At 39.3% G+C, this 22,367-nt stretch overlaps 1 protein-coding gene and 1 long non-coding RNA gene across 5 annotated transcripts in view; one reads left to right on the top strand and one right to left on the bottom strand.

Annotated features, from left to right (window-relative positions):
- Positions 1–5,348: 5,348 nt before the first annotated feature.
- The window catches only part of cep85l (centrosomal protein 85L), a 64,383-nt gene continuing 47,364 nt past the window's right edge, over positions 5,349–22,367 (top strand). The window contains exons 1-3 of one of the 4 annotated variants that reach the window (XM_030722344.1): positions 5,361–5,779; positions 10,592–11,454; positions 16,131–16,839. In XM_030722344.1, coding sequence (XP_030578204.1) covers positions 5,731–5,779; positions 10,592–11,454; positions 16,131–16,163 — 945 coding nt within the window. In that variant the 5' untranslated portion in view covers positions 5,361–5,730 and the 3' untranslated portion in view covers positions 16,164–16,839. Of the gene's footprint in view, positions 5,780–10,591; positions 11,455–16,130; positions 16,840–22,367 lie in introns of those variants that run through there. The other 3 variants (XM_030722343.1, XM_030722341.1, XM_030722342.1) reach the window with 3 other exon arrangements.
- LOC115774897 (uncharacterized) lies at positions 15,707–17,376 on the bottom strand. The gene is made up of 4 exons (XR_004019221.1): positions 17,021–17,376; positions 16,663–16,767; positions 16,047–16,254; positions 15,707–15,904 (listed from the first exon to the last, which is right to left on the bottom strand). It is a non-coding gene; the product is annotated as an uncharacterized LOC115774897 (long non-coding RNA).

The following is a 22,367-nucleotide window of genomic DNA, read 5'->3' as shown; positions in this document are numbered from 1 at the left end:
TTTGGTGGTGTTGTTTGGCTTCATCTTGTCTGTTCTGTTTTGGGTTTCTTTTGGTGGTGAGGTTAATTGTTATTTCTAGTCCCTGGTGTTCTCTCTGTATTCTGTGTCAGGTCTGCGTCTCTGTTCCATCGTCTTACTTCCTGTTTTATTTTGATAGTCGTCCAGTCCCGGTCTCTTGTGTTTAGTTTTGCTTCCCCTGGTCTAGTCAGTATTATCAGCGTCACCTGTGTTACCACCTGTTTCCACCTCCCTCATTAGCCCTCCTGTGTATTTAAGTCTTGTGTTTCCAGTGCCTGTTGTCGCGTCGTGGTCCCGTATTCGTCTCCCGCTGTGTGTCTTGTTCTGCCTTCATATTTTTGGTCTGTATTTTTCCACTAGCTCTGCTAGTTTGGCCTTTTTGTTAAACACCTAAAAATAAAAGAAGAGTTGCTTTTTACCTGTGCCTGACGTGTCCTGCATTTGGGGTCCTCCTTCCTGTCTGCCACACAGACGATACATGACAGACACACCCTGATTTCAGTTTAGATGACCAAAGATGACAAACCTGCAGTGAGCTGCATGTAAGGTCAACAAACAATGGTGTTGTGAGTATGACCTCTGACCCTAAAAGTATCTATGTTTTCACTAAAGACTGTCCATAACATTTTTATTTTTATTTTTGTTTGTGGTGAAAATCGCACTGCTTTCCCACTGTTTTCTTGTGTTCTTTTCGTTCCATTCTAGCTTACATAGAAGGTGTGTCAAATTTTAATTTAAGGACATTCATTTGCATTTTGAATTTCCTGATGACTTTGAGACCAAAATGCAAAAGTTAACTTTACATTTGGATGAAAAATGAGACAGCTGACACTGACCTTGTAAAAACAAAACACAAACACTTGCAATGAAGAAGCAGCTTACATTCACTCACTCTCACTCACTCACTCACTCACCCACTCATAGACAGACAGAAGCTCATAGTAGGTTTTTGCTTAATCTGACATTTAACTCTAGGTGCATTGAATCAGGTTCACTTTTGGTGGATTGAATCCACTTACTGTACTTAGTAAATTAGTAAACTAGTGGTATATGAAAATTGTAAGCATTTTTTTCAGGCTGATTAACAAAATAAAAGATTTATAACTAAAAGCCATTGAATAAATACATCCTTAGAATATTTATGAGCATTTTGATGTCCTGTCTTAGTTTGTGCAAATTTAAATATTGACCCACAAAGACCTGCAGTTCATGGTATTTTGTTTAATTGACAGGGAAAAATTGGAACTTTCTTCACTGGACTTTTTCCACAGGTACCTGAGATCATACCTGAGACATTATGCACCTTTAACAGGAAACTAACCAGGATGACGGCCATATGTGAATAGCTGATATCTAAGGAGGTGCAGGAATGCATCTCAGGGACGAGTGCTGACTGCTGTGGTTTGAACATCATGGCTTTGGTGAATTCTTCACTGTGCTGAAGGCTGAAAGAAGGCTGCATATGTAACTATTACCTGTGCACTGATCAGTGATCATTTCTTTATGTTTGGAGAAAGATTTTCATCGATTGGAACTGGATTTGATCCTGAAGGGATGCAATCCACATTTTTTAATGAATTTGAGGAAAATTATTAGATAGTGACTGTTTCATGTTACTGTTTGTCATGTGGGCCAATTGATATGCAGAATTTACTTTGGACTGATTAAATTTAAATACTAATCCACTTCATAAAACAACATTGACTTATGAAAGAATAATGCTTGTTTTCTTTTTGTTTTTTAGGCCATAAGAAAGTATAGAAAGCAGGTACATCCATTATAAATATGACATCATTAAACCCTGTCTTAATTTTTTGCTAAATTCACAATCACAATAGTATAAGATTAGTTTTCACAAGAATCCTCTACTGGCTCTTAACATCAGTACAGTCCTGGCTGACCACCTGAGGTCAGGCTGGTGAAGTTGACCTCAGAAACTCTGAGGTCAAAAGGGGGAATTGTAGGAATATTCATGATATATGCCAATATATGTGATATATATTATGAATATTCCTACAATTACATAAATCTTACATACATTTACTTCCCTGAGAAATTTGTCTGGAAAATGACATAACTGATTAAAATACAGAAGCTCATAATGTTTCGTGCCATCATGAACTTTGTGAAGACTACACAATGATAGAAATGGAGACTTCGAGGTCACTCTGTGGTTGAAATTCTCAGTTTTCCACATTCTGTTTTGTAAATGATGTAATCAAGACTGATGTGCTGTGACTATATGAAAGTGTAGGTTGAATTAGAATGTGCCAGTACTTCATGCCATCTTATGGCTTGGAGTCTGACCCAGATATCTGAACTGTTTGAAATGGCTTTATTAAATTTAATAATTGGACTCCTTATTCCTGTTTGTGTCATTCCTGTTCGATGAAACGAACATGCAGAAACCTAAAGGCTTAAACAGCAACACCCACACTCTTATTATTTAAATTCCTTCAGAACCAATGGAAAAGAGAAGACGCTATTCTGCTCTTGACAGAGATCAACACATAATGTATGTTTGCGAACACCTTTTTCCTGATGAACCACTATAAGAACCTGTTATGAAGGCAGTTTATTTGAGATATTTCTTGCCTCAAAGTCCAAAACCCTGCCGTTCAATTCAGGAAAAGTTTGTTTCAATAACTTTCTAATATTCCTTGTGTATTCCTTTTTTGGGGGGCAGTGGTGAGGAGTGTGATCAGAGAAAGGTGTCGGTTCAGGAGACAGGTGAAAGTATACGCCCTTTATTTTCATTTCATACGCCAAATCCATACAGCATAAAACTAATTATATCCCCCTGCCCCTTGAGATCCAAACAGAATAACGGTCCGTCTTATTTTTCTCAAACCGGAAAGACGTTTTTGTTGTTTTGTTTTGTTTGTTTTCTGGCATCAGAGAAACTTTCACATCTACCACTATAGGTTTACTGCATGATGGAGCAGTACGTTGTTTTTTCAGAACAGCAAACGCTTGTCTCTCAGGGTTTTGACACCTCCACCTGCAGATGTGCATCATAGTCCACTCAAGTCATTTTCAGTGCAAAATCTCCCGATGCTCCTCGGGGAGCAGGGGCGGGCTGGGGTTGAAATTCAGCCCGGGAGCTTGCTTTGGAGAGGCCTTTTATACGATCGTACCCACCCTCAAGTCCCCGCCCCAGTCTGGTGTCTTCAGAAATTTTACGCTGCTGAAAATATAAGTTGGTGTGACGTCATCGCCTAATTTGCATAATTGTTCATATACTGTAGTTGCAGTCGAGGCTGAGGGAGAGAGGAAAAACATCTTTGGAGAGACAAAAAATGAAGAAAAAAAACACCCTAAATATGTTTAGAACTACAAATGAACTTTAATAACTTTAATGCTTTGCCTAGACCCTCATTACATAGATCAATTTTTGTCCCGTATGGTTTAATGTTAGAATATCAGATTTAACGAAAACACTGTGGGGTGCGACTGTTAGTTACGTTCAACCCTCCTCCTCTATCTGGGCCACTGTTGTCAACTTGTATAAGCACTCGCTGTAGCCTCTCTCAAAGGCCGAAGCGAGGACCGGGGATGGGAGCGGAAGAAAGCGGGTGGGCAGGCTCGGTGTTTAAGTGAGGTTCGGGGGTTAGGGGGTGGTGACAAAGTGAGGTCTGGGCGATGCCAAAGCGTACGGAGACGCAGTTAGAAGGCTTTATGTACACAAAACACGGCACCGAGGTCCAGTTGTTTTTACGGGGATGTTCCGGTGTTGTGCCAAAAAGTGATCGTCTGCCAAAAAGTGATTGCCAGAAAATGATTGTCCATATTTAAACTGTTGTAAATGACTTGCTGATCTATAATCTGTGAAAAATATGTCAAACATATCACTCATGAATGATATCAAGTCATTTTGAGTAACAAAGAACATTTCTGTCACAAGGTAGAAGCTGCAATCAGTTTTTGGCAGAGACTTTTATACATTCTTTATTTATCAGGGTAAAAACTGCGATTGGCCAGATTTTTAGAGATATGTGGTCAAGAGGGCAGCAGAAATCAGAACAAATATGACATTACACTCTATAAAGATATTTTCAGTGACCAAAGAGGACTGGATTTATTATACGTACGTGCAATAATGCAGAGTCATAAACATACTTGAATAACAGGTCATTTCTTCATTTTATATCTAAGCCCTTCATAAATCCTATTGACTACACTCTATTCACCAATATGAGCAAATACATTACACATAAAAGCACATAGAAACATCAAAAATCACTTTCTGGCACACGATCACTTTTTGGCACAACACCGGCTGTCGGTACTAACCTTGCGAGAACTGCCACCCAGGCTACTGCAGGTGGCAGTTCTCGCGAGGCTAGTGACAATTCAGTTTGGAGCGGCAGAGGAATACTTTTTAAAAATATATAAAATATTAAAATACTGGAAATTTACGGGTAAATAATAATACGGGAAGACGGCAGGACAGGGGGGTAAAATACGGGAGTTTTCCGGCCAAAACGGGAGACTTGACAGGTAGGTATGGGTGTCTCGCCGTCACCTCTGATGTGCTGGCTGGGCTCTCAGTGAAGAGCCAGCTCCTGTCATTCACTTCAAAGAGCCAGCTCCGACCGATCTTCACTGTCTGCACCTGTGGCTGCTGTGCTTAATTGGGTTAAAAAAAAAAAAAAATCTGATCACCGGCCGGTTCGGCCTGGAAAGGACCGGCCGTTCGGGAAACGTCCCGAACCTCCCGATGGCCACCCCGCCCCTGTCGGGGAGAACCCCCTTCCTTCTCCACAGCAGTGTGAAATGACCACAGGGACTCCACTTCCTGCCATGTCTACAAGTTCCTCAGAATGTGGTTCTGACGCCATCTCAACTAACAGCTCTGAAACCGTAAACTGACAAGAGCAAGCGTCAAATAAAACTGTTAAACTTCCGGTTTGAGAAAAATAAAAGTCAGACCGTTTTTTCTGTTTCCTATTCTTTGCGAATTTATATTTTGATTTAAAAGGGAAAAAATAAATATAATTCGTTTTATATTAAATTAAATTGGACTATGAAATGAAAAATAAAAAAAAAAAACAACCATTTTCGTTTTTTTAATATCCGTTTTGAAAACGAAAAACGAATGACCAAACCGTTGCTCTTTTTTCAATATCTGTTTTTTTTGTTTTTCATGAAAAACGAATGACCTAAAAGTACACGGACCCGGTGTGCCCGGTGGAGCAATATTCATTATGCAAAGCTTCTACCGTAACTGTAAGAAAATACGCCCTAAGAAAATCTCCGACAGTCTCAATTGATTTTTTCGTATGAAGCGACTTCTGATGCTGGTGTCATTTGTCCATTTGTTATAGTGGGCAGAATGGTTCAGAAATACTGGACGTTTCTCACGTTGTTCCCACGTTTGCAAGTTTAATAATCATCTGGTGTAGGGGGCACCTTTCTGCTCCAGCCTCCCTCAACGTTACCATGAGATGCTGGAGGGTATCGGAGGAAGGTATAACTGGATGCACGTTTCCTCGTGGTTATTCCAGAACGGAAAGGCCTCGTTTATTGGAAGGATGCAGTTATCTGACAGAATGCTTTTCAGACCGAAGGTAATGCAGATATGTTGGCTGTTGTTGACCACAACGTCTCCAGCTCACTCGTGTTTTCGCACGTTGGCCTCCCCCCCCTCCTTTGTCATCTGATCAGACCTTGGTTTTCCCTACCGTGATCGAAAGAGCACCGTCATAAAGAATGTGGTGCAGAAGTGATATTGAAGATGGATGCGAATCTAATAAAACAGGTGAGAAGCTCCTAAAATAAATGATAGCTAAGAGAGGTGCTGGTTTATGTCGCGCCTGCATTATGCCCATGTTAAATCCTTTTTAACAAATTGAGTACACGATAAAGTTGATTCATTTTCGAAGGCTACACGAGCTAACCGTCATCCAGGGATTTTATTATTTTTTGGCACAGCAGTCTGATGCCACAGCAAAGCACATGCAGTGAAATTCAGAAAATATTTTCTGATAGATTGTGTCATGCCAAACTCACACGTAAAACATTTTGTAGTTTATCGTTTAGTTACTGCTGCACAGAACCTTTCATTTGATAAACAGGGACGTTTTAAGTAAAGGATTACGTAAACCATTATTATTGTAAATGCATTAAATAGTCATATTGTCAAAGTTCTCCTAATAAAATCAGAATAAGAAAGTAAAAAAAAAAAAGAAAACAATATGTTTTTTTGTTTATGGTATTAACGAATGTGATCATGAATTGAGCCAATCGGATTCGGTTTGCGCGCACGCGCGTGTGAATAAACTGCTTTATTTTTAGCTCTATTGGTGGCACTCCGAGGTGCGCTGATGCCCAAGAATCAGCCTCATTGTCATATTTTCACATTTCCCACAGCCAATCCATCGACCACATAGTAGTTCAAATAAGTGCGCCCGCATGGTGAACAGTTACAATAGACCATCCAGCCATCCATCCACTTCCGGTTATCCTGTACAGGCTCGCAGGGAGGGTGCTGGAGCTTATCCCAGACAGGGTACACTTGTCGCCTGCCTGTTGCAGGACCAACACAGAGAGACAGGCAACCATTTACACTCACATTCACATCTATGGGCAATTTAGAGTGACCAATTAACCTAACCCCAGTCCAAAGACATGCAGTCTTTGAGAACTTGCTTTTGCAAACAATATGGTTGTGTATGAACCCTGCAATTTTTTTTTTTTATTTTCTTTTTATTTCTTTTTCTTGTGATTAGACAATTCAAAAACATGAAACCAGTTGCAGCAAACAGAAACATAAGAAACATAAATGAATGAAAATGAAACAAAATTTAAAAAAGGAGGTGGAGCGGCTTACTTGGCATACAGATACCTCAGTATACACACAGTACTGTATCGTCAAATAAGGGTAGTGGGTGGGTGGTATAATTCTGTGGTTTTACATGAAGTCTGATCTTACAGGCTTTACATACTCAGACCATTTTGACCAAATTCTGCAAAATTGATCTTTTTGAATCATGATGGAAAATGTGATCTTTATATATAACTTTATACCCAAAATATTGGCCATATTCTTACAACACAGTCATCAATTTTGGGAGTGTTTGTACAGGTTGTGTTAAAACTATCAGACGATCATCTGCAAACGACCAGTTTCTGCTCTCCATTTGAAGTTATTACACCCTTTGGCTGTAGCTCAGTAGGTAGAGCAGGTCACCTACTGATCGGAAGGTCAGTGGTTCGATTCCTGGCTACGCCGGGCTACATGCCAATGTATCCTTGGGCAAGATACTTAACCCCAAGTTGCTCTCCGACCGTCCCGTCGGAGTATGAATGTGTGTGAATGTTAGCTAATTAAAAGCACTTAGCTTAGTAAAACATGGAAGTGCTTGTATGAATGGGAGTGCATGGGTGAATGTAAAACGTGTTGTATAAGCGCTTTGAGTGCTCATACTGAGTAGAAAAGCGCTATATAAGAACTAGTCCATTTACCATATCAGGCCTCTGTCGAATCCACTGGCTTAAAGGTTCAATGAATAAGGCGAAGAGGAGTGGTGAAGTGCAGCATCCTTGTCTTGTAAACAGAATGCAAATAGAATGAGTCTGTCAAGTCTCATTCTATTTACTGATTTTACTTCGGGCCATTGATTTATCATATAGTGCTGCTAGTGTGTTGATAATAATATTGTGGAAGTTAAAATTTTAAGAATGTTATACGGAAAAGACCATCTCACAGAATCAACCACCTTCTCTGCATCTAGACTTATTATCAGAGAGTCAGTTTGTTGTGTTTTTATCTCTTTCATGTGTGCAGTGTTCTCCTAATACTGTCTTGGGCTTGTCTTTGTCTAATGTAAACCTGTTTGATCACTGTGTATTAAATCTGGTAGTATAAACTCTAGTCTCTTTGATAATATAGAAGTAAATAATTTGTAGTCAATATCCTTTCCCTGTTTAGGGATATAGAAATTATTGCCTCTCTCCATGAGGGGGGAATTGTATTCTCTTCCAGCACCCAGTTGAACACCCTGACCAGTGTTGGGATTAAGAGGTCCTGCCTGGATTTATACCATTCGGGGGTGAAACCGTGTGCTCCTGGAGATTTCCCCCCTTTATTCTCCTGATTAATTCTTTTATTTCCCTGTATTTTTTAAAACTATCTGAATAATTAAAAAAACAAACAATGTTTACACTGGCACTCAGCAAAAATTCAACTACAAGTACATTATTGCAGTCAACAGTAATATAGCCCTGTAGTCAACATTTTCATTTACTGAACATTTTTTTATTGCTACTGTGTGAGTTGTTTCCCTGTCTCTCTTGGGTGCCTCTAACAGCATGAGCTGGCTTTGTGTGTCAACTTTGGTTGGATTACAAATGAAAATCCAGTGGAAGTGACATGTATGTTCCCTCCAGATGATGTCTTCAGTGCCTCTCTTCCACTTTTCTGCCGTTAACAGGGAGCAGCACGAGTTAACAGTTAGTTTAGCCATGGAGTCCACTAAGGCTACAACTACAACTATTCCATTATATGCACAACTTTATTTTATTTATTTGTTTTTTACCATTAGTAGAAGGTGCTTGTCAATTAATCAATATGTGAGTATGACTGCTGTATGGGTAAAAAAAACAAAGAATACTGCCTGACTGATGGGAAGAGGAACCTCCACGTATCCACAACTGCAAAAGATTGTGAGCATAGAGGCATTGCACATGTTTGTAAGTGCCCAGGCTTAAAACTTTCCTTTTGCACTCTGTATTTCATCATTAATCTCTGGCTCTCTTCCACAGTTTGTCTTGTGTAAATGGACTAGTTCTTATATAGCACTTTTCTACTCTGAGTACTCATACAACACGTTTACATTTACCCATTCACACCAGCACTTCCGTAAGTATCTAAGCTAAGTGCTTTTACTGTCTAACATTCACACACATTCATGCTCCAACACAAGTGTTGGAGCACAACTTCGGGTTCGGTATCTTGCCCAATAATACTTTGGCATGCGGCCCGGAGTAGCCAGGAATTAAACTGCCAACTTTCAGATTGGTAGGTGACTTACTCTACGTACTGAACAGCCACCCCGAGGAGAGGAGAGCCACTCCTCTCTCTCCCCTCAGCCTCACAGCAGATGACTGCCCCTCCCTGAGCCTGGTTCTGCTGGACGTTTCTTCCTCTTAAAAGGGAGATTTTCCTTCCCACTGTCACCAAATGCTTGCTCATAGGGAGTCGTTTTGTTTGTTGGGTTTTTGTACGGTCTTTACCTTCCAAAGTACCTTGGCCTCCAGTAACACTGTGAGAAATCTTGGAGATATGTCCTTCAATGTGCATATTAAACAAATATGTAGGACTGCTTTCTTGCATTTGAGCAATATTTATAAAATTAGAAACGTCCTTTCTCAGAGTGATGCTAAAAAGCTATTTCATGCATTTATTACTTCTAGGCTGGACTATTGTAATTCATTATTATCAGGCTGTCCTAAAAGCTCCCTGAAAAGCCTTCAGCTGATCCAAAATGCTGCAGCTAGAGTACTGACAGGGACTAGAAAGAGAGAGCATACGCAAACGCTTGGGGGGGCATATACTTCTTTACACAGGGCCAGGTAGGGTTGGATAGCATTTTTCACTTAATAAATTCAATCATCATATAAAAACTACATTTTGTATTTACATGGGTTATCATTGTCTAATATTAAAATGTATTTGATCATCTGAAACATTTAACTGTAAGAAATATGCTAAAAACTAAGAAATCAACTTCCTTTGTTAACCCAGACTTTCTGTGTAAGCTTTCAGTACCCATTCATATAAAAGCCCCATTTTGACACATCATTTGACTTTTCTGCTGCACAAATTGAGCACTGCTTACTCCAAACAGAGACATTATCAGAGGAACTGGTGACTGAGAATAAGAAAATGCAGGCAAAACAGTTTAAGCTAACAGAGTTTAAACTCATCCGGTCACAGTGTTTTGTGGGAAGATGTCATGTGTCAGTACTAGACTGCAAGCAACAACATGTCCTCCAATCCGAAGGTAAGTATCCATCGTTTCTGCAGGCCCTAAAATATGACCGATATGTACATTTCCAGAATGAGTGCTCCTACCTGTGGCTTCATGGAAGTAGAACAGTAATCTATTAACCTGAAGGTTCATGGTTTAATCCCCATTCCAGTCAGCATTCCAAAGTATCCAAATACTGAAGTACTTGTATGAAGGCGGAATGTTGCATAAAGCAGTTTGAGTGCTCAAGTACTAAAGTAAAGTGTTATATAAAAAAATAAAAATTAGTTCATTTATTGATTGTTCGAACTTTTCTGGTTGCATCTAATGCCATTGTGCCTGCATATATGTTTCAGACACCTGAGGAAACCCACATTTACGTATTTTTTCAGGAGTTTTTGGAGAAAACCAACAACATTATTTACATCAAGAAAAAAAAAAACTTTTTACAACACATAAAAAACTGTGAAAAAAGAGAAAAAAAATGAATCAGACTTTGTGTTGTAGTGCTCAATGTTGTTTTGACAATGATTTCTAAAAAGCTATTATAACTGATTCTTCCCATATTTTTTTCTTTGACCTTTTATGTTCTTCTCTAGATGACTGCAGTTCCAGTACCACCCATCTGTATTCCCAGCCACTCTGGCAGCATCAGTTGGGCCAGGATGATAATGGCATTCCCATTGTCCATGTCAGGCCATCTTTATCATACTCACCTAGAAAAACATTTTTGCCCGGTTCACCCCACAGCACACTTCACTGGAACTGGCCTTGCCAGCAGCCTATGCCAGCCACATCGCCTCTGGGTACACAAAGCTGTCTAGACACAAAGGACCGTCAGTCCATCCGGAGGTGGTCCTCTCTTTCCAAGTTGTCATTAGGAACTGATAAGTGCTCCGCCAGTGCAGCAGGATATCAATACAACCCTGCTGCACAAGGTTCCCTAGATAGAGTTCTAGAATACAGGTACAGAAAGGTACGCCGAGTCTCAGATGTGGACCTTTATTTACCTTTACCTTCCCCTGTGATGTGCAGTAGCTTTCTCCAGCACTCACCATGTGCCAGCCCTGGTTACCTGTACAGTGCTCACAGTATTTCCACTGGTTTGGAGACAGACATGACCATTTTCTCACCTCTGTCTTCACCAGTGAAACAAAAAAGTTTGGACATCAACTATAGTACTTTACCAGATGCTAACCTGGCATGTGGCGGTGGGCAGGCTTGTGGTCTCAGCTCATACTGCCAAGCAGATTCACCACTTGGTCATCAGGGTAATAGAGCCTCCCCAGTTCAATCTGAAGCTCACACCCAGATGTGGCTGACTGAGCAGATGGAGGACAGGCCCAAAGGAAAGTGTGGCGGTGAACTTGGCCAGATCAGTGATACTGGAACAGAGGGCTGTGGTGGAGATGAACTGTCACCGTGGCAACAGAGACATCAACATGAACCAGGGCTTAAACAGGTGAGAGGATTATTACAGCCATTAGATAAAAATGGAAATAAGTATAGAAAAGGGGAAAGTGAACGAGGATGGCAAGAAAAAAAAAACATGACTTTCATCCTGTGTAGGTAAATGTGTTCATATAGATATGTTCATACAGAGGATACAACAACCCTATTTGTTCACAGAGGTAGTTACATATGGTTTACTCATCATTTCTCTGTCTTTCTTTTATGTATTCTCTTTCCTCTGACCACCCATCAGTCAGTAAAGATGGCTGCCCCTACCTAAAGTCTGGTTTTTCCCAAGGTCTCAGGCCTCTTTCCCACCAACAGGGTTCCGGAGCCTGTGCCGTAATTTGAACCGTTAGGCGGGTCTTCCACCGCAGAAGCACTTGGTGCTCGGCCGAAAAACGGGCCGCAAACTAGCTGGTCTCGAACCAAGAACGCGTGACGAAAGCGGCAGAAGGACGTGACTCTGCCATCTCAACATCAAGTTTTCTACCATATTACACGTGTATTACATGAGAAAAGCGAAGCAATTTTCACGGCTGTGAGTTAGGTTGGGCTCTAAGGCTGAACTTGCTGCTTTGTATCAGTTCATATCACAGATAAAAGGACACAAAGTGCGTACTTGTCATCTTGCTCTAATCACTGTTGGCTCCTCGGCGGTGGGAAAGTAGCAGGGTCAGTAAACTTCTTCCTGTTACCTCTTAACAGGGAGGTCACTGGGGACCTCTCTATTTACAGTTAAGGTTGTGGTTTGTTTCAGGTACAGGGTAAATTCAATATTTCAGAAATTAGAATGTGTTTCATTTCAAATTAATCTTGTACATTTTGACATTCGTTGATCTGTCATAAAAAATGGGCTGCATGTTACTATGTGTGAAAACTGAACCTAAACCCTGCAACTAACCTAAATCGAAGATGGGACACCAGTGACCTGTAGGATGTTTGTTCTCCCTGCTTTAACTTAATTTAAAAGCATGGTTTAGAAACATGGTTTCTAACCAGATACCGGAGGTGGGCAGTAAACGAAGTACAAATGCTTTGTTACTATACTTTTATTTAAGCATGGAAGTATTTGTACTTTACTTGAGTATTTGAGTAACCTTTTATTTTACTCCCTACATTTTAACACAAATATCTGTACTTTCTACTCCTTACATTTTCAAAAGTTTTTATTTCCTATCACTGCGCCTTCAAACAGATTTGAGCATAAATGGAGGGTACAATAACACATAAAAGCCAATTTTATTGGGTATCCTCCATCACTGGGGTGTATAGCATTAAAAGAAATGAACGAGACAAAAATATATAGTTTAGGTATCATTTACAGTGTTGTGCTCCGGAGTTAAAGTGGACCAAAGTGAGCGCAGATGTCCATAAGCTGTCAGAAGAAGGAGCGAGCATAAAAGGAGTAACGTGTTGTGGCAGATAAATTTAAATGCAACATTTCGAATAGCACAACAAATGTCAGCAAACATACAAACTGTTTGTGTGCCGTTTGTCACACAGTGTGTCTGCAAGCTAAAGGTCCAGCTGCTGTTTTTCCCAGAATGAGAGAGAAGTTCACTCAGTGATGGAGAAAGATATAAAAAGAGGACAGGAGAGGAAGAGGATATATTTAAAGACTGCTCAGTGACATCTGATAAACTGGAAATTTAAAGCTTACATGTCATTTCTGAATTTTTAAAATCAGATCTTGGATTTGTATATGATGTGAACAGTATACTGTCAGTGTAGGGGATGGAAATCAGCCAACATAGCTCATGAAATATTGGGTTACATTTTGTTGCATTCAGGTCATCCACCAAGAGCAGCAAGCCTCAGAGCAGCAGCAGATCACAGCCTGCACAGGCCAGCTGACAAAGAAAATCTGCTGGAGCTCACAATAGAAAGTTGTGATTCTTTTCCCCATTCGGCGTCACTACAACTGATCGTAGGCCCCGTTTATGATATGAGAACCTTTTCAGTGGAAACTGTGTACTTTTACCATTTTTGTTTTCAAAAAGTAACGCGTTCAGCTGGAAATGTTTCAAAAATTATCTCAGTTTACACAGAAATATGGCAAAACACTGCAAACGCTGTAGTTCCCGTTGCCAGCCCACAAGTTGGCAACGTGGATATAGCAGTCACAACCATAGTGCGCATGTGCCAGTGCCCCCATGTGCATGTGCCAGTTCCCCCGTACTGATATACTGAAATGGAGGCTGGAGCATTTCGAAAATGCTCCACTCTTGGTTCCCTGACATGCTGAATCCCACTTTGACCCCGGATATTCTCAGTTTTGTGTCTAGATGTGGAGGGAGAGTCACTGTTAGAAAAATAAGTTCAGTAGATGCTATCAAAGCCAACTGCTAGCAGAACAGGCTGGTTAGCAAATGGGTATTAAGAGATAAATAAATGTGACTGCTTTAAAAAAAGAAAAGAAAAATAAGGGTAGCACTTTCTATTACAGCTCGGTAATAATGTGGTAATAAGGGGGTAATAATGGGGTAACAAGCTGGAAACAAAAGGTAATAATGGGGTAATATACAGGACATTATCATCCAATTACCAAGGTAATTACCAGCTAATATCCAAGTAATACCACTAGTAACAACAGCGAAAAAGCTGGAAACAGAAGGTAATAATGAGGAAATTTAACGGTTATTGCCATCCAATTATCAAGGTAATTACCAGCTAATATCAAGTAATACTGCTGGTAACAACAGCGGTTACAATTGAGTAATATTCCACTGAAATTTATGTAAATGGATCGTAAGGCCCCCAAAACTGATGGTAATGCTGTGGAAACAGAGATATGCCCATGAGGCTAAACCCTTTAGTAATAGTAGCTTAAAAATGTGGTAAAAATATTGTATGGAGATAGCAATAAGGAAGTAATGTTTATGCATTTAACTTTTCATAATTTTTAATAAATTGTAATAAACGCAAAATTATGAAGTAATATTGGCTAATGTTTTAACATAATAGGATGGTATTACCATGTTATAAGGCTTGAATTAATTATACCTTAGGTTCTCAGCATTCTGCTTTGCTTAATAGCCTAAATATTATGCTTAATGCTTTGGCTTATTAAATGGAAATATTTATGGTAATTTCTTTGTAATAAGCAGGAATCAGGGCTGCAAAATGCAAAACCGACTGTTTCTATGCAATAACCTATTTAAGTAAACTACAAAAAGTGTGAGCATTATCTGGAAATGCTCATGGTAGTTTCTGTGTATTAAGCAGGAATCAGGGCTGCAAAATGCAAAACCGACTGTTTCTATGCAATAACCTATTAAAACAAACTACAAGAAGTGTGAGCATTATCTGGAAATAATGGTGGTAGGTTCTGTGTAATAAGCAAGAATCAGGCTTGTAAACTGACTGTATTTATTGCCAAGTTAATCACTGAATAAAACAAAAGTCAAGAGTTCTGATGATGAACTGGAAACACATGGAAAATACTAAACTACCTGTTTGAAAAACATTAAGTATTAGATTTAAAAAAATAAACATGCATAAAACACTCATTAAAAGCTCGCTGGAAAATAACTGCATTGTATTTGTTTGAGGATCACAATATTAAGCATAGCTAAGATGTCTATTTAAAATAGTTTTTGAAATTGCATAGGAGTGTAGAAGATCCTCTGTCACAGCACATTTTATATCTGGATGACAATGGAATACATATTTTAAATGTCCAATACACAAAAACAAAATGCCATCCATCTATGCATTTTTTCCAGGGGAGCTGGACCCTGGCTCAGCTGTCATTTGCGGGAGATGGGCTACACATTGGACAGGTCACCAGTCTGTCATCGGGCTAATGCCGAGACGAACTATTCACATTTACAACTAGGGTCAATTTACACAGTCAGACCTAGAGCTAATCACCAATTTATCTAACCCCATGCATGACTGTGGGAGGAAGCCAGAGTAGCCAGAGAGAGCCCACACAGATCTGAGATAACATACAAACTCCATGCAAAAAGGCTCCAGCCACAGGGGTGATGTTATTGTACTGGATGTATGGCTCTTATATCCTTGAAAAGGCGACCAAGGGGTCCATTTCTGTGTTGTCTACCCAGCCAGTAGTTCCACTCAATAAAATGTAGGATCTCTCTCAGTGACTTCTCAGTCATGTTGCCTCTGAAACGGTACACCTCTTGCTTAAAGGTTCTCCAGGACCTTTCTATATGCTGGGTATGTGCTCCTGTAGCAGGGTGAACAAAAAACCTCTGGTGATTGACTTGGTAGTGTATATACCCATGCTGCCTCAGTCTGCAGTAGGAACGCCAAGAGTCACTCAAAATTGTACTTGCAGGTCTAACATATCGCTGTATAATAGGAAGTAGTCTTTCAGAATTTCGTCTGCGAACAAATTTCAACACAGGCCTCCTTCTCCGTTGATTGACTTCCAACAATCCAAAAACCCAGCCTCTCCTGCGCCAAGTAGCACCAAATCGCCCGCGTGCATACTGAAAAATTAGAAGTTTTTGGAAAGAGGACAGTGTTAAGGCATGATTTATTTGCAGTTGTCTGAACAACAATTTCATAGATACAGATGTACCTATCACCATTATTCACCAATTAATATCTTAAATAAATTCATATCTTTACCTTTCTCTTGTGACAAAACTTGCTCTCATCAATGACAACAAAACCATGTCTTCCACCTATTCTCATTTTCCCCCTCCTCTTCAGGTGCTTAACTGCTTGCACACACACCCTCCTTAGTGTCTTGGACATCTTGGACAAAGTGCGGCTGCTTCCACAGACTCCCTCTTCAATTAAGTCCACTTGCCTCAGTCTTAGCCCTTGTGCAAACCTGCAGCAATGTAGTAAACCTATATGAATAATGTTAATGTGATATTAACACAGTTTATTACTGACTTCTTAATCATGTAAAAGGTGTTACTGTTATGTCACATGTATGAAATTATTATAAAATAATAATGTGGTAGAATAGAAGGGATATTACTAAAGGTGGTTCTACACACTACTTAATCATGGGGTGTACTTAGTTAGTACTTAATTTTCATATACTGCTTCTTCATTTTGCGTAGCTTTTATTAAATAAATAATGAAATGTTGTTGCTGCTCATTCAAGGTTGCATTTACCTAATTTTACAACAGTTTGTGTTTAATATTATGCTATGAGTCAAAATAGTTTACTACATGCAGTACATATGTACTTACTGTTTATCATGACTATATGTATGTCTGTGTAACAAACCTATGCATGAACATCATCCAAGAAGTCAAGGAGGAGCGAGAGCCTGAGAAAATAGACCCATCTCTTATGGATTTGGACATGAATCTATTATGTCTTCGACACACCCTTTGAACAAAATATGCCATTTGGTAAAACATAATGAATACATGAATTAATACATTAAATATCAATAAACAACAATAATAATATTTTAAATTTTTGTGACTGTGCTGATTAGCTGATGGTATTTTACAAAATGTCTTACTAAAGTACTTTCAAAGTACTCTCCAAATGCAAATAACTAACCTAGAATGTGTAATTCAGGCATATGGAAGACATAGGTCAAATTTAAGAAATTTATAGGAAATCAAGAACTTACCAGCGATATCCATCTCTTGTGTTGCCACCTTTTCTCATTTTCATTTTTCTTTCACACAGAGAGCATCTCTTCTTTTTTGAGAGTAATTTCAGTTTTTGAAGCCATTTTATAAGTACAAGCTTCTTCTTATTTCCCCTTTGTGTTATGTTTAATAATTTTTCAGCGGTGTTCATGTTGAATGGACTGCAAGTCGAGTATGAATCACATACTGGCGCCAGATAGTAAAGCAGCTGTCTGGTCCGTCAGTTAATGGTCCCCCATTCACTCTGCTTCCACGGCAGTAAGAAAAGTAAATAAAAAATAATAAATAACTTCATTCTTTAAGTGCAAAAAGCAAATTTATTTGGATTTATTGTCAATTTAGATTCAGTTAAGTGGGACAATGTACCCTGTTTTCGTTACAGCCGTAGGAGTGCCTGTGCATCACTTTAAATCTTCCCCCTCCAAACTAAGCTCTGCTGGAAAGAACCAGCTGCCAGTAGGTGGCAGACTGCGGTCTGGTGGGAATATGCACATTTTCTTTTATCTCTGGAGGAGAGAGAAAGAAGAAGTTGGCGCCAACAGCCACACTTTGCCTCCTTTTTTGGCGTACCTCACAGTTCCAAGCTGGCAAAAAACCACTGGATTACAAGAGTGTCTTTGGAATAAAATCGCCATACTTTCTACTGTTGTAAGGTTGCAAGGTAAGAACATGAATTCTTAATATTACAGAAAATTATGCACATTTTTGTCTTTTTTGATAACATGCTGTGATGTTTCGGGGTTGGCACATTTTTATTATATATATATATATATATACATACATACAACAAAGGAACTAGTTTGTGTCAGTCTGAATCACTGTGTGGTTTATTTTGATCCTGATAATTGATGTTTTGAGGTTTGTCAAAAAATACTTGATATTGGACCATTGTGTATATGTGTAGACCCAGAGGGTTATTGGTTTATAGTCAGGTGTATTTCCTGTATCCTTATTTAAAAAAAAAAAAAAAAGTTAAATTCTGCACTTGTATTTGCTTAACTATATTACTGGCTCATTATTAACGATAGCCATTAAATATTCCAAAGTTACCAGTAAACCATTGAATGTTTCCAATACAATATTCTAACATTTCAGAGCTATGCCTTTAAGAAGAAGGTACAACACAGCCAACCAGGTACATCCATCTGTGAGTGCTGATGGCAGTGCTGGATCTGCACAGGTGGAACAACTTGACAATGTAGAGGGGTAAAGGAGAAAGTAAGTATACAATCTTATCCACAAGCATTAATTGACTACACTCATGTAGGCTTTTCAGTATGACACCTTTAATGCACCAGTATTTATAAATCACTACCCCCTAATTCTATACTCCTCTCAAAACTTCCTACAGTTCACTATTAGTCTTCAAAAATACAGGGGAAAATACCTATCATTACTCATTTTTGTAGCGCAAACTGTCATATATGTTAAAAAGCATTCTGTTGTAGAATTTGACTGTATTCACAAGTAAAGTTTGAAGCAAAAGTTAGTATTATTGGCAGCCATAGACTGAAACGTAACATATATTTAGAATCTGCTAATAACCAACAGTGAAGACACCGAAATAATTTAATTGTTGTAGAAGAAGAACATTATGGAAAAGAGAAACTCAAACAAAAAACCCAACAATGTTGCCATACATTGTATAATACAATTAAAACATCAAAATTGATTCCTTGGTTTTCATTGTATCTAAACATGTCCTTTTTCTTTTGTTTTGTGATGATATATATTTTTTTTTACCATTATAGCGCCAGGAACTCCATCTACGTTGGCTCCAACTGCTACAGCAATAATTCAGCAGCTAAGAGACAAAATTACTGTCCTTGAAGATGAAAGAAATTTCCTCAGAGAACAGCTGAAAAAAGCACTGGATAACATCCCTACTACTTCAGGTGAAACACAGAAATTGTGATCTGCTTTGATTGATTGATAATTTAAAAATGCAATATGGCTTATATATATATATATATATATATATATATATATATATATATATATATATATATATATATAAAAACAGAGGACACCTACAATCTAAAGCCTCATCCATTTTTTTAGAGTTTATAATCTAACCTGTTGAAGAACTTCAACTGTCAGTCATCTTCCATCAGTCCGGTCAATGAAAAAATGGTTTGTTTTTAGAGTCGTGGCCAAAGGCTTCAGCAGTTGCAACACTAAGAAAGCAAAATTTATTTGCCAGTAACAGTTTTTGAAAAATATGAATTGCTTAGCACTCTGTGTTGACCCTGCGACAGGCTAGCGACCTGTACAGGGTGTACCCTGCCTCTTGCCCTATGTCAGCTGGGAGAGGCTCCAGCCCCCCCGTGACCCTGAAAAGGATAAGCGGAAGAGAATGGATGGATGGATGGACGGACGAATTGTTTGTGATAGATTTTCACTGTGTCATAGACACATTTATAAATAATTTAATATAAACATGTAAAAGTAGATGGATACAAAACTTTGTGCCATTGTCACAACTTTTGATCACAACTGTATACTCCACTTGTCTCTTTTTCACAGTACACTTTATTTTATTTTTTTATTTATTTATTTTTTACAATTCTCAGCAAAACGACATCATTCCCCCTCAAGTTCCAGTTCCTCAGATTCATCAGCCTCAGACTCTGAGTCGTCTTCTTCACCGAGTGACGGGAAAAAGAGCAAGAAGGCCAAGAAGAAGAAGAAGAAGAAAGTGTCACAGTTTGGCAAAAGAAGTATGTTATGTAGCAGTTAACATTCTTTTTTTACATTTTTTTTTAGAAAATGTCAGATTTGCTGACACAGTCATATAGCTATGTGTCACAGTGAGTTCTGTCTTGTATGACTGCTCAGTTGTGTGATTTAACATTTTAGGTATTAAGAGTGTAAATATTGGAAACAATTCAACACATATATACTTACTTGTTCATGCCTCTGGATGTGTTGTGATTGTTTTGTTCTTGGCTTTTACAGTGAAACACCCAGAAGATGTCAAACACAGGTATATGTTTGTTCTTAAAACATTCAAGAAAACACACAGCCTGAACCGAAGTTGTGAAAAACTCAACGTGGATCGAAACACTATTGCCTACACAGCCGTCATTGCTGAAGTCCTTTTGGTAGCGGACAGCGAGGAGAAATGTAGGGTTCCACCCTTTACTGGCGGCTCACTCCTTAATCAGAATCAGAATCAGAATCAGAATCAGAAGGTTTTTATTGCCATATGGGTGAACAGGTTCACAGCATTAGGAAATTGCTGCGGTACTTCGTGCTTACAGAAAAAAACAAATAAGTATAAAAACTATAAGACAATATACAAGTATACAAATTGCAAATATACAGAGATATTAGAGCTATAACTATAGCACAATATTACAAAATTACAAAATATACAGTGCAGAGACTAATTAAAAGATAAAAGAATGTAAACTATATTCCACTAATATGTACATCAGTGCAATCAGACAGGTGCATAGACATAGGGTCATCAGCGTTTGTGGAGGGTGGTGGTAACAGTCTTAGGGTAATTGTTCATGAGTCCAACAGCAGAGGGGAAGAAACTGTTCTTATGGCGGGAGGTTCTGGTCCGTATGGACCGTAGCCTCCTGCCTGAGGGGAGAGGGTCAAAAAGTCTGTGCCCAGGGTGAGAGTGGTAGGCTGTGATCCGACCTGCACGCCCCAGTGTCCTGGAGGTGTACAGGTCCTGGAGAGATGGGAGGTTACAGCCAATCACCTTCTCAGCAGAGTGCACAACGCGCTGTAGTCTCTGTTTGTCCCTAGTGGTGGCTCCAGCGTACCACACAGTGATGGAGGAGGTGAGGATGGACTCAATGATGGCAGTATAGAACTGCACCATGGTCCTTGCTGGCAAGTTGAATTTCTTCAACTGCCGCAGGAAGTACATCCTCTGCTGGGCCTTTTTGATGACAGAGGTGATGGTGGGCTCCCACTTGAGGTCCTGGGTGATGGTAGTTCCCAGGAAGCGAGAAGAGTCCACTGTGGTGATGGGGGTGTCAGTCAGGATGATGGAGGGTAGAGGGGCTGTGTGCTTCCTAAAGTCCACTATAATCTCCACTGTCTTCTGGGCGTTCAGTACCAGGTTATTGTGGCTGCACCAGGACGCCAGACGTTTGACCTCCATCCTGTAGGCCGACTCGTCCCCGTCTGAGATGAGTCCGATGAGAGTCATGTCGTCTGCAAACTTAATAAGCTTGACAGACTGGTGGTCAGAGGTGCAGCAGTTGGTATACAGGGAGAAGAGCAGAGGAGAGAGGACACAGCCCTGAGGAGTGCCAGTGCTGATGGTCCGGGAGTCCGAGACATTCTTCCCCAGCCTCACGTGCTGCTTCCTGTTCGTCAGGAAGTCAGTGATCCACCTGCAGATGGGATCAGGCACGTTCATCTGGGACAGCTTTTCTTGGAGGAGATCAGGGATGATGGTGTTGAAGGCGGAGCTGAAGTCCACAAACAGGATCCTGGCGTAGGTTCCCTGGGAGTCCAGATGCAAAAGATGCAAAAGAGGTGAAGGTTTTCCTTGATGATGAGCCAGAGTTAAGAGCAAGAATAGACAAAAAGAAAAAAAGAGAGAGAGTTGTTGCCCATCTCTTACAAAATCAAAGGGAATTAGGAAGTTCTTCTTGCTTTTTTCTATTTTTTTGTCACAACCTTTTGAGAAAATGTTTGCAGTTTTAACATGAATAGTTTAGTTAATGAGAAGTCTGTTTTTTCCACCTATTTCCAGGATTGGATGATGTTTTATTAATTTCTTTGTGATAACTATTCATGTGTGATAAGTTTTTCTTTGAATATTACCCATAAGAAGTGAAACCATAGGGTTGTTTTATTGATTTACTTTGTTTTATTTTTTTCGCATGTCTTTGTGTTGTTGATGTTGGTTGTTTGTTTGTATTTTCATTTTGTAAATCCTGATCTCATATCTTAGAATACAATATTTCTTTATTTACTTATGTTCAGGCATTGATCAAGTTATCATTTTTATAAGGTTGCTTCAAGTTTATCCATGTTGTGTTATACAGACATTGCTTTGTTCTTTAAGGAAAATGACAATAAAACTGCAAGTTCATGAAGGAATTTGGTCAGCATTTTTAGTTTAGTATATGTAAACAAGCAGAAATTTCTTCTTGTAATCTGATGGTTTTTGCAGTTATTGCTATAGAACCTACCACCATTATTTCCAGATAATGCTCACACTTCTTGTAGTTTGCTTTAATAGGTTATTACATAGAAACAGTCGGTTTTGCATTTTGCAGCCCTGATTCCTGCTTATTACACAGAAACTACCACCATTATTTCCAGATAATGCTCACACTTGTTGTAGTT

Source organism: Archocentrus centrarchus, chromosome 24 (assembly GCF_007364275.1).
Source record: "Archocentrus centrarchus isolate MPI-CPG fArcCen1 chromosome 24, fArcCen1, whole genome shotgun sequence".
NCBI lineage: Eukaryota > Metazoa > Chordata > Actinopteri > Cichliformes > Cichlidae > Archocentrus > Archocentrus centrarchus.
Note: the sequence above shows the minus strand (reverse complement) of the source record. Positions and strands in the feature narration are given on the sequence as shown.